At 44.1% G+C, this 13,156-nt stretch overlaps 1 protein-coding gene across 7 annotated transcripts in view; it reads right to left on the bottom strand.

The window, feature by feature from the left end:
• Positions 1-13,156, bottom strand: part of MARCHF1 (membrane associated ring-CH-type finger 1) — a 553,572-nt gene that overhangs the window by 205,237 nt on the left and 335,179 nt on the right. For 3 of the 7 annotated variants that reach the window (XM_074993073.1, XM_074993079.1, XM_074993074.1), the window contains one exon: positions 12,166-12,305. The exons of the other annotated variants lie outside the window; for them this stretch is intronic. In XM_074993073.1, coding sequence (XP_074849174.1) covers positions 12,166-12,267 — 102 coding nt within the window. In that variant the 5' untranslated portion in view covers positions 12,268-12,305. The remainder of the gene's footprint in view (positions 1-12,165; positions 12,306-13,156) is intronic. 7 annotated transcript variants of the gene reach the window in all.

Raw genomic sequence — 13,156 nt, 5'->3', positions numbered from 1 at the left:
GAGTGCCACAAGGCTCGGTTCTGGGGCCGGTGTTGTTCAACATATTTATTAATGACCTGGATGAGGGACTGGACTGCACTCTCAGCAAGTTTGCGGATGACACAAAACTAGGGGGAGAAGTAGATACGTTGGAGGGTAGAGAGAGAATCCAGAGTGACCTGGATAAATTGGAGGACTGGGTCAAAAGAAATCTGATGCAGTTCAATAAGGAGAAGTGTAGAGTCCTTCACCTGAGGCAGAAGAATCCCAAGCATTGTTACAGGCTGGGGACCGACTGGCTCAGCAGCAGTATGATGGAAAGGGACCTAGGGGTTATGGTGGATGAAAGGCTAGATATGAGTAAACAGTGTGCCCTTGTTGCCAAGAAGGCTAACGGCATACTAGGGTGCATTAGGAGGAGCATTTCGAGCAGATCTAGAGAAGTAGTTATTCCTCTTTATTCGGCAGCGGTGAGGCCACATCTTGAATATTGTGTCCAATTTTGGGCCCTCCGGTATAAAAAAGGATGTGGATTTGCTGGAGCAGGTTCAGCAGAGGGCAACAAAAATGATTAAGGAGCTGGAGCACAAGACCTATGAGTATAGGCTGAGGGATTTGGGCTTGTTTAGTTTACAGAAGAGAAGACTTGGGGGTGATTTAATAGCAGCCTTCAACTTACTGAAGGGGAGCTCTAAAGAGGAGGGTGAGAAACTGTTCTCAGGTGGCAGATCAAGGAGTAATGGTCTGAAGTTGAAGATGGAGAGGTGTAGGTTAGATATTAGGAAAACTACTTCACCAGGAGGGTGGTGAAGCATTGGAATGCATTGCCTAGAGAGGTGGCGGATTCTCCATCCCTTGAGGTTTTTAAGTCTCAGCTGGACAAGGTCGTGGCTGGGATGACTTAGTGGGAGTTGATCCTGCTTGAAGCAGGGGCCTGGACTAGATGACCTCCTGAGGTCCCTTCCAGCCTATGATTCTGTGAAAAGGCCCCCATCTACACAAGCGTCTCGCAATTCGAAAGCGGCACTTTTGAATCGTGTGCAGCTGCCATTTTACTGTCTCTGTTGTTGTTACAGAAAGACTCAAACTCTCATGGCTCTTTTGGCCCTCACCAGTACTTGCTGTGTAAGGGTGAAATATTCATAAAAGACCAAAAGCTTAGGTGCCACAGGCTTTCAATGAAAGTGAGGTTCCAAAGGGCCTGAGGGGAGTTGAAACCATTTTTCTAGTGGGGGTGCCAGGCACCTTGGAACCAAACTGTAAACACCATATATGACAGAAACAACTTTAAGCCAGGTGGTGCGGCAGCACCCTCCAGAACCCCTAGTTCCAGCAACTAAGTCCCTTTCAAAGAGGAACTTAAGGATCTAAGTCATTCAGGCACTTAAAATTTATGTTAAATCAACATAGTTAATGGATCGTACTAACAACGAATTTAAAGTAAGTAAAATAGACATGGGATATTTATCCAGTGCTTAACATGGTGTGAAAAACTACAGTTTCTCATGAGAACAGCTGTTTGGTTAAAGAGTGCTTAAATTGTGATCCTTAATAGTAACAGAGAGCTAGCCATGCTAGTCTATATACTATCAAAACAAAAAAAGCAGTCCAGTAGCACTTTAAAGACTAACAAAATAATTTATTAGGTGATGAGCTTTGGTGGGACAGACCCACTTCTCCAGAAGTAGTTTCTTCAGTGAAGAAGTGGGTCTGTCCCACGAAAGCTCACCACCTAATAAATTATTTTGTTAGCCTTTAAAGTGCTACTGGACTGCTTTTTTGTTGTGATCCTTAGGTGATGCTTTTTTTTGTTGGCTGAGCCTGCAATCATTTGTACTACCCTGCCTCCCACTTTAAGACTGTATGTTCTAAAATTTATAAAAAACAATAGGCTATTATAAAATGTGTTCTATCAGAAACTGTTTGTACTCCTTTGATTATAAAATGAATCATAATTTGAGACCATGGCATTTGACATCTTGGTCATGTAAACAATGTTTTCAGTGTGGCTTTCAGAGCAACATTACAATTGTAATATAATTTGGTGGATTTGTTAAGGCTGAGACATTATTTTTAACATCGGCTATTCTGTCCAGTATGTTTACAAGAACATTAGTTAAAAGAAACTTGAATAGTCACTTGAATTTCATATCAGTTCGTTTCTGTCACTATGTTAATGGTATATTTTCATTATATGAAATACTTTCTCTAAGCTCCTCCCCATATTTTCATAATTATTCCAGGGTAGGCAACACAAGAACTAAATGAAACTAATGAATGAAACTAATAGGCAGCAGGTTTAAAACAAACAATAGGAAATATTTTTTCACACAATGCACAGTTAGCCTGTGGAACTCCTTGCCGGAGAATGTTGGAAGACCAAGACTTAAGCAGAGTTCAAAAAAGAACTAGATAAATTCATGGGGGATAGGTCCATCGATGGCTATTAGCCAGGATGGGCATAGATGGTGTCCCTAGCCTCTGTTTGCAAGAAGCTCGAAATGGGTGACCTGTTCTACTCATTCCCTCTGGAGCATTGGCCGCAGTCAGAAGAAAGATGCTAGGCTTGATAGACCTATGGTCTGACCCAGTATGCATGTTCTTATGTTATTTTGTAAAGTTTTGCACAAACTGCCCCCACCATTTGGGATCTGGAGTTAATTGTTCCTGCCCAAAGTAATTCATTAGCTGTCACTTGGAGAGTTCCTAACTGGTCAAAGAAAACATCATCAAAGCTGGGACCCTTGGGGAGTTCCACATGGAACTACATGTCAGAGATTGCAAGAGCTCCGTGACTCTAGCCCCAGAGTGGACTTTTTGTGTTGGGACACAGGCAAATGGTGGGGGCAGTTTGTGCAAAACTCTACAAAATAACATAAGTTAATATGCTAGCGACTTAGATATACTCTTAGTTTTAATTTTTATACCAAGCAGAAGATTCTATACCATCCATTCACTTGAAGCAAAGCTCTTAAATCCAGTTGGAATAACTCATCATTTTCTTCCACATTAAAGCACTGTTCTATACCATCTATCCCTTATTTTTGTGGGTTTTTTGGGAATAGTTTAACGTTTTGCCTGTCTTCCATTGGTCTGCCATGTCACAATGCAGTGCACAAACTTCATGCCACATCATCTGCACAGGTATATTTATATTAATTATCTTCTCACAAACAGCCCCATTTATAAACCAATTGACCTGTTATGCAAACATTTAATCTGAAAGGTTTTCTTCCTCACATTACCCCATGCCACATCTGGTTCTCTCTCACCTGTGCCAGGGACTCTATCGCCCACTCCATTACAGGGAGCTCCACTGCCTCCTGGGGCACAGGAAAATCCCCCCTCCTGGACACCATGGCAGAGGAGTTGCACCCCATGGCTGAGGAGGGGTCCAGACCAGCAAACTGCTCCATGGTGACAGACACCAAACCAGTCACTGAGGTCTCCAGTGATGAGGGCAAACTCATTATCAACACCCCATCCCAGCTGTCGAGCCGGGCCACTACAAGCCAGGCATTGGTGGACCTTGTGGAGGGACCCTCCAGTAAGTACATAGGAGGGCACACACCCTGGCTTGTGGGGCAGGGCCACCATAACTACCACTGGATCACCAACATGCCCAGTGTTCCCAAGCTGCAGACAGCATAGATGACCATGGCTCCCATTACACCGCAATGGCTGGTGGCGACATCCAGCAACAGCACCTCGTGACAGCACCATAAGCAGCACAGGTGAGGAGATGTGGGCAGGGCAGGGCCACAAACTGGGAATGGCCCACATGGCTAGGGAACCCCACAGCACATGCAGTGCACCAAGTTCGCCTGCTGCTGGAGTGGGGAAGGTGCTAGCGGGGGGGTAGAGGGGCACAGCCATCGTGCCATAACTAGGAGCTGTGTCTTCCTGTCCTTCCTTGCAGCCATGCCACAGGAGGGCTAGGAGAACCACGGCCCCTCTGTGCTACCAGACAGCCAGGAGGAGGAAGGGAACGTTCCCCACTCCCAGCAGCAGCACGAGGTGCCCAGAAGACAATGTGCCCGCGTGCTGATGATAATGAAGGGTCCCTGTCACCTGGTGGAGGCTGTGGAGCAGCGCATCCATATGGACCACAGCCACTATATGTGGTGGAGGGAGACATGGTCTGACTTGCTGGGCCACCTGAGGGATGTTACAGAGGTCCAGAGGGAGCACACAGCGGTCCTGACACCTCCACACTGTACCCATTCCCACCCAGGACTGCCCCCACCACACACCCTCCCGAGCAGGGCCCCTTCTCTCCCCTCCACTGCCCCCCAGGCCAAGCCCGCTCCTGCCAGCCTCCCCCACAGGCCTACCTCCCCTTGCTGCCCACCCCTTCAAAGCCCCACTGGTGACCCCATCCTCCATCCTGGCTGAAGTGCCCCCTTCCACAGTATACCACTCTCCCCTCCTGGTTACCTCACCCTGACCCAGTTAAGGTCTCCCCCACCCCACCACTGATTAAGTCCCCACCTAAGTTTACGTACCCACCTTAAAATCTCAGTTCAGGTCCACCCTCATTTTCATGGCCACCCCCGCCTAGGCCCCTGCTCTCCACTACAGTTAATTTTTGTTATGTTTATAAATCACAGTTTTCATTAATCTACAAAACTATTTTTGAACCATCCCTATGTCCCATGCTCCTGGTGGGGTGATGGTGGGTTGTGGGTGGATGGTCACTGTTGTTCATGTGAAAATTTCTCCTGAAGTGCCCCCTGAATGCGCACCCCCTCCCATTGTTTCTAGAGGCTTGGGGCAGGAACCAACTGTTTGAGGCTGGGACAGTACTATACCGCCCACCACTGGGAGGAATGTCTCACCCTTTCCCTCCACAATGTTGTGGAGGACACAACAGACACCTACCACCTGGGGGACAGTCTATAGCCCAACCTCTAGGCACATGAGTATGCACCATCACCAGCCCTTTAGATACCTGAAGGCCCACTCTACCACATTTCAGGCCTGGTTGAGGCAAGTGTTAAATGCCTCCTGGGTTGGGTTGGGGTGGCTATTGTAGGGATGCATCAGCCAGGGCAGCAGGGGTATGCAGTGTCCACAACTATGCAGTCCCTGACCCTGATCTCCCAATTGGGAACGTATGTCCCACACTACATCTGGCAGAAGAGCCCAGAATTACAGAACACACGTACATCATGTGTGTGTCCTGCTCAGTCCACATAAATGTCCATGAAGTGACCCGTACTGTCCACCAATGCTTGGAGCACTACCAAGTGATAGCCTTTTCTATTGATGTACATTGTGGAGCTGTGTTCAGTGCTTTAGAGGGGACACCCATTCCCATCCGTGCACCGGAAGCAGTTCAGGAAGCCAAGCGCAGCGAATCCCGTGAGGGCCTTGTCCACATCCTCCAAGCAGATGACTCTGTGCAGTAGCATTGTACTGATGGCGTGCACAAGCTGTATGAGACGGAGGGTATGTGGTCTCATGAGGGCATGACAGGGCATGCCCGGGACACGGCCCCCCCGATATGTTCCCCTCTGCCCCCAGGCCACCTTTTCCCCTTCCCACCTCCCACTTCCCCCTCCGGCACCCCACCCCCCCGCCGCAGCCTCCAAGGGCCCCCTTTGGCTGAGATCCATCTCAACCCTCCCTGTGCTGGGTAGATGACTTGAACATGTCTTACGTTCATTATGACAGCCCTGATGGTAGCCTTGCCCACACCAAACTGTTGCTCCATGGACCAGTAGCTGTGCAGGGTGGCTAGCTTGCAGATGGCGATAGCCACACGTTTTTCAAGGGGTAGGGCAGGCCTCATGTGGGTGTCCTGGTGTCTCAAGGTGGGGGCAAGCTGGCCACAAAGCTCCTGGAACGTCTGCTTCCTCACTCAGAAATTCTGTAGCAATTGAGCATTGTCCCAGCCCCACAAGCACCAGCTTCTACCACCAGTTACAGCAGCTGAGGTATCTCCAGAGTTGCCAGGGAGCTTGGGGAGGATGCTGGTAGGATCCTGGGTCGAGTAGCTCCAGGGTTGCAGTTGTGGGGCTTGCCCACATGAGGAGCTGGAGGGTGGCAGTGAGCAATGTGGTGAGGTGGCTGACCATGGCGTGGTAGATGGCCAGTTTGACAACAAGGAGCTGCTGCTTGGGGTCCATCAGGACAGGCTTCCATGCACCATCCTGTCCATACAGGGGTGCTGTGGGGCATGTCACAGCTTTGTAGGCCCAAGCCTGTGCAAGGCAGGGGTCTTTGGGAGGGGCCCTTTAAGGGAGCAGCTGGCTACAGGCCCCAAAAGGGCTTGGCAGCCATGAGACCCCATTTGTGGTGTTTCCTGGCCTGTTCTTTCAAAAGATCAGCCGTGGGTATGTGGATGCTCCTTTCAAAAAGGCGGAGCACTTTTTTGAAAGAATAGATTGAAAGCTCCATCCATCTTTTGTATATAGACGTTCTCTTTCAAAAGACGATCTTTCGGATTATATCATCTGGGAGATTGTCTTTCAAAAGAGCGCTGTAGTGTAGATGTAGCTAGAGTGGGAAAAACAGTCCTTCATTTAAATATAACTCTTCATAGAATCCTAGGGCTGGAAGGGACCTCAGGAGGTCTAGTCCAGCCCCCTGCTCAAAGCAGGATCAACTGTAATTAAAGCAACCCAGCCAGGACTTTGTCAAGCCGGGACTTGAAAACCTCTAGGGATGGAGATTCCACCACTTCTCTTGGTAGAAGGCTGAGTATGACCTTCCTTTGTCTTTTCTTCTGGGAGTTTCTTCCATAGTATTCCATTCCTCTTTTTCTAAAGATGCTTTAATGAGCCATTAGTAATTCTCTTTCCTGCCTAACTTTTGGGAAGTCATGACATTCAGAATAGCCCAAGGCTAGAAAGCAGGATTACCTTCATGACTAGCAGGGCATTTCTGTTGGCCTGACTAGCCCAGTGTAACCCATTCACTATTGTCATAATTTATATGTAAAAGCTGTACTTTAATATGTCACAGGCAAGTTCATAACTAAGGAGTTATTAGAATCATTGTGTAATGATGCAAAGTTATGGACATACATTATAATTCTTAAAACATACTTGCCATTCAAACATGAGTTACCCCACCCTCGACAAAGGAATAAAGTTTCACACTGGACATGGAAAGAAAATGAGAACACATTTATGTATCACATACACAAAACTAGTGAGCTAGCACCACCAGCAGAGTTCAGAAACTAAAAAGACATGAGAAGCTAAATCTCGAATAACTGATTGAATATTATACTAGTGTATCATGTAAATGTGACGCTGTATGAAAGATCGGTGATCATTTATAACATTATCGATACCTTTATTATATAGTTGTCACAAATTTTTTACAAAGTGTGTCATGTAAGGTATCAATGGAAAAGGAACAGTAAGTCAAATATAATTATCCTAGTTAAATCCATGTATCAGCTCTGTACTTGAAGGTATGAATATAGGCTCTGTATCTGTATCTCAAGTGTGTTTGTTCTTGGGCTACCACCTTCATCCAACCAGGCCAGTTCATTGTTTAAGCTTGTTGGGCCTTTAAGAAGCATCAACTCTCTGAACAACTCTTTCTGAAGACTACTCCAACATCAGCCACCCCTGTGATTCAGCAAAACATGTCAGCGCATGTGATGTGGATATGTGACCCCAGATCTTGGTCAGTAAATTTCCATACACAGGGGACATCATGTTTGCAGCTGATGAAAGAGTGGGGCCGAAAACAGGCTGCTAGGGTCAGAACTGCTGAACCAGAGTGCTCAAAGTACACAGACATCCAGGATGTGCTGTGCTTGCTGTCAAGTCCCCAGCAGGGAACTATAGTGTCAAGGCATTGTGAGAGGCCTAGGCTTGCAGAACAAGTGATGCCAACTTTTCACTGATCTCGACAGTAAGAGAAGTATAAATAATACACATAAAAGAATATACTTGTAATTTACACATGAACTTCCTTTCTTCTCTTCAAAACACTAAAAATGGTGTTACTAGATAGAAGAACCAACAGAACATACTTAGAATTTCTAAGCCAATCCTTTCGGGGAAAATAAATACGTTATAAGAAAGGGGAAGGACTAGTATTTTTCCCCAAAATATAATAATTTTGGGGAATTTCAGAAGGTTCTGTGATGAACTACAGCTTGTAAAATTTTAGTGGAAATGTTAATCTTTTGGGGATTTAAAAAAGGGCTAAGATGGAAGCTAAATTCAGTGTGTATGAAGTAAATAGCACTCTATAACACACATATACGCAAAGTGAGAAAGCATGGTACCACAGCTGTCTCTGGGGAGAATATTTATAGCTGCTATGAGCAATTTAAAGCATACTCGATCTTCTGCAGGATGCAAGAAAATCCATAACACTCACAGCAGTGAGTACAAAGAGATGAATGGATTTACAGGATTTGTTAAACTTGATGGAAATTCAGTAAACCACCAGCAATCTGATTCCTGACTGAAGAAGTACTTAGCTGAGAAATGTTGGAAGTGAAGTAGCGGGGAAAAAAAATATAAAAACAGAGTCAAAGCAGTTGATTTTTATAAAGATGTAATGCTCAATCAGACCTTTCCACTTTGTTATACTTTCCCACACAAGGCATAGGAATAGATGTTTATCCTGATAACTGAGACAAGGTGTATGCCCTCTGCTCCTGTCTTTGTGTATAAATTGCTCTAACACCTCCCATTTGTCATCACTGACAAGTAGTTTATTTGCATTATACCAACCACTAACCCTTCACTGGTCTGTGTAGTAATTCTACTTACAGTGACATACACAGGAGAAGAAAGAGATTCTACTTGCAGAGATCTCCCTTACTTGGGCCCTGCTGGCCTTTCCCCCTCTCTCCCATGTGCTTCCTTCTTTACTCTTGCATTTAAAGTACTAATTATCAGCTTCATACTCCCCAGTCTAGGCTGAACTAGTAATAAGCTGTTTCTTCCCTCAATTAGACCCTCTCTGAGAGAACTAATTGGATTTGCGGTGACCAGAGTGCTGTTTCTCAGCATGGTCACAGGCCTGGAAGTATCTGGTAAGAAATTCTACAAGAGAAAGTTTTAGTTGCATTCGATTTAAACATAGAGGCTCATATGTGAACACAACAATCAAAAAAAGTCATATAAACAGGAGATGGAGAAGACCCATGGGACCATCCAATCTCATCCTCCTTCAAAAGCAAGGTCATTCCCTACAATACATGCAGTGGAAAAATGGCCTTTTACTGCCACAAAACCTGCCTGCATACCAGTCCCACCACCCAAAAAGACCCATACTAAAAAATAGCAAGCTCTACTACATACAGCAGGCATTGAGCCCATGCAAGTGATGATTTCATACCGCTGAAGAATGGACAGTGCTTATTCAGATACGGGACTCATGACTCACTGGCCATTGCTCCTTGATCTATTCTACAGGGATAGTGCCGCCTCAGAGTTGGGTGACAAAAGCTTTCTGGGAACTGGTAGATCCTATCTGCCCTCCCCCATTTGTCAACAATTATCTTTTTGCTGATGGAATATCCTTTCGCAGCTTTTTCGCTGTTGTATCTAGACTGTGTCCCCCAGTCTCTATAGCTGTTAATCTGCCAGAAAGGAACCTGTCCCTTGCATAGAGCTCCATGTCTCCTCTATCTTATAACGTTTGCCACACAAGTAGAATTACTAAACATTCTCTGAAAATAAAGGTAAGGAAAAGGCTTACAAAAGAACAGTTACACTCAAAACAAGGACAAAATTCTAGCACCACTGAAATTGGTAGCAAAATTTACATTGACTTCAGGGGCAGCTAGGAGTCAACTGTACCATGCTAGATGATCTAAATAAGTAATAGTGATAACTAGCACTTGTCATGAATTTTTGTGGTTCAAAAGGTGCATAAGACCCATAGAATCATTGTACGGACAGGGGAAGAGACACGTAGAATATTTAAGGTAAATCCAAGGCAAATTAAAATTATTTTAGAGTTATTTTGTAAAAACATTCCAGGGCCCCAAGCCAGAGTGAAATCCAAGTATGCTAACTGCTATATACAAGCAAATACACGGTGGCTACCCTGGGGATTCTGCAGTCTACCAAAACAAGTAATTTACAAAGGTGTGATATCCTGGCTTGTACTTAAGAATCAGCCAGATGTGATGTGTTTTGGACAAAGTCCAGGGATTTGTCCCAAACAGTAGATCTGATTTTTTCAAAACATATGCTCAAGAACTACTCCAAAAAGATAAAGCGACTACCATAAGTCTCTTCCCCTTGGCCCATTTTTGTCAAAATCATACAATTTTAACAAGCATTCTCTATCACCCCTCTTGTCTTACACTTTGAGGGCACTAACTTTTGATCTACACATTTCAGGAGTAATTTGAGACCTTTGCTATACAGCATTTTAATATTCAGCTTATTTCAAAATCTTGGCAATTAGCTTTTCATTAAACACATGTAATGCTTTACACCAAAGCTTACTAATCAATGTTGGAACTTCCTTGTACTCTGGAACATTATGAATGTCACTTAAAAATGGTAAGTTATTCTTCAAAACAGTCTGTATCGAGGGCACAGCATATCACAACTGAGCAATCAATGGGTGGTGGGAGTACCTGTGGATTGTGAGATCTGACAATTTATGCATTATACTCTTGGCACACAGCCCCTTGCTCTCTTACACTTGGGTTTCCTTCACTTTCAACTCCCAGGGTTGTTGGCATACAGCTGCATCTTCTCCCTTACCTGAGTTTCAGCTTCCAGTGCTCACCAGAGTGCTGCTTCTCATTCTTTAAGTCTCTAGGTAGCCTCCCATCTTTTAGATTCATATTCTGAGTCCCTGGTCAGCTAACCAATATGGGTGTTCTTGCTCCTCTTTAAGTCAGTCTGTCTCCACCCTTGTCAGCTCTCACTTTGTGTATTTTGTCAAGTTAAATAAACCTAAAAAGTTTTTTTTTTCCCCAACAGAGTTTGAACCGCTGCTACGAAGCTTCCTTCAGATTTGTATGTCCGCTCTCCTTCACCAACACTTCTCCCGACTACTGCATTCCTCTGTAAAGAAACCTGGTTTTAAGCAATTATTTGCTTTTCTGTTTTGATGTCAGGTTTGTGGTTCAACAGCTGTTCTCTTCTTCCAGGTTCCCTGTTCTAATGTTTCTTCTTGACAATGCTTTAGTAATGCTTGACTTGACATGCCTGCCTCATGTAAAACACTGAAAATGTTAAATAATACCAAGGGAAAAAATAAGTGGGAAAAATGACAGACCGTTTATTTTTGCTTAAGGAGCAGTTCTCCACCACCTTAATGTAAAAGTTACAACAGGAACTTCACAAAAAGAAGAAAGAAGTATCGTCATAAAATAAATGCCTTAGTCAAAACAATTGATAAAGACTGAATGAAACTTCAAAGGAGGCCAGTTTAATGCTCAGTTTTATGTAATGAATGTCTGCATGACGCTGTAACACCTTGCAGAGAGAATGTCATATTTTTAAAGTCTTAAAATGTTCATTTTAAAATTTAATTAAGTGTTACACAGGTTTTGAATAATAAAACAGCCACTGTGCCTGAAATAAAAAGGAGTAAAAATAAGTTGATTTAAGAGAAGCCATTGACTGCAAAGAACACATTCGTATCTGGCAGGAACCAGGCCTTGTTTTACACCTGAAACCAGGCTTACAGCTAGTGTCCTCTTCCTGTTTTAGCAAACAGCATATTCAGCTCAGCATGCTTTTAATAGACAAGTAATGTTCAGAAGTGTTTTAGCAGCACTGAATACACAAACTATTTGTATTGGTGCTAGAGCCATCTGACCAGGGACCAAACTCTGCAACCTGTACACACCTTCTCTACTATTAGAATAGTTCACTGACGTAACTGGGCTTGCTTAGGATGAGTAACAGCTGCAGGCACAGACCTTAATCAAGGCATAGTGGGCTAGATCTGACAGTCAGATACCATTGTTCAAACTGGAGAGAATAAAAGTACAGATTTATCTCAGACATTTTCTTATTAATAAGAGAAGATGAAGATTGTGGCATGGAAAATGGGATGGACAATGTATGAGAGAAGAAAGGAAAAACTGGCAAGTGAAAAACCAAAAATAGCAAAAGATGCCAAAAATGACTCAAGTACACAAAGATGAAAGGCAAACACTACTTTTCTTAAAATTTATCTTAACAATTTTGAGGTTCATCGGCACACTAGCATGAAACATAATTTTTCACTCACCAAGGTAGAGGTATGTGAAGCATCAACTGAGACCTCAGGTGTTCTTGTGATGTTTGGGAATCTGTGAGGATTACGAGCTATCGCTTGACACCAGCCCAACATTTTCTCCTTCCACTTATCCCTTTTCAATTTCTGAAATTCTGAAAATAATTTAGATTCCCTGAAACATTGACACTTCAAGTTTGTTGTGTGCATGCCTTCAACAGCACTTTAGACTGTGTCTAAACAAGTTAACAAACAGTTTTGTGTAGTTGAAATAAACCATGCAGACAGAAAGAGAACTGTATACTTATAATATGTATTACATGCACTAATATTATTTCAGTAGCAGCAAATTCTGTTATCCAAAATTTAAAAAAATCCCTTGCTGAAACTTGCCATCTTATAAAGAGATTTTTTTCAGGAACTGTGTTACAGCCTAGCGGTATTACCCTTAGAATTCCCATAGTACCTGAAACAATCTTGCTGGAGGGTAGAGAGAGAACCCAGAGTGACCTGGATAAATTGGAGGACTGGGCCAAAAGAAATCTGATGCGGGTCAACAAGGAGAAGTGTGAGTCCTGCACCTGAGGCAGAAGAATCCCAAGCATTGTTACAGGCTGGGGACCGACTGGCTCAGCAGCAGTATGATGGAAAGGGACCTAGGGGTTATGGTGGATGAAAGGCTGGATATGAGTAAACAGTGTGCCCTTGTAGCCAAGAAAGCTAACAGCATACTAGGGTGCATTAGAAGGAGCATTTCGAGCAGATCTAGAGAAGTAGTTATTCCTCTTTATTCGGCACTGGTGAGGCCACATCTGGAACACTGTGTCCAGTTTTGGGCCCCCCAGTATAAAAAAGGATGTGGATTTGCTAGCGCAGGTTCAGCGAAGGGCAACAAAAATGATTAAGGGTCTGGCGCACAAGACCTATGAGTATAGGCTGAGGGATTTGGGCTTGTTTAGTTTACAGAAGAGAAGACTTGGGGGTGATTTAATAGCAGCCTTCAACT

This window comes from Carettochelys insculpta, chromosome 4, assembly GCF_033958435.1.
Source record: "Carettochelys insculpta isolate YL-2023 chromosome 4, ASM3395843v1, whole genome shotgun sequence".
Lineage (NCBI taxonomy): Eukaryota > Metazoa > Chordata > Testudines > Carettochelyidae > Carettochelys > Carettochelys insculpta.
The sequence above is the reverse complement of the archived record's forward strand: the minus strand, read 5'-3'. Positions and strand labels throughout refer to the sequence as shown.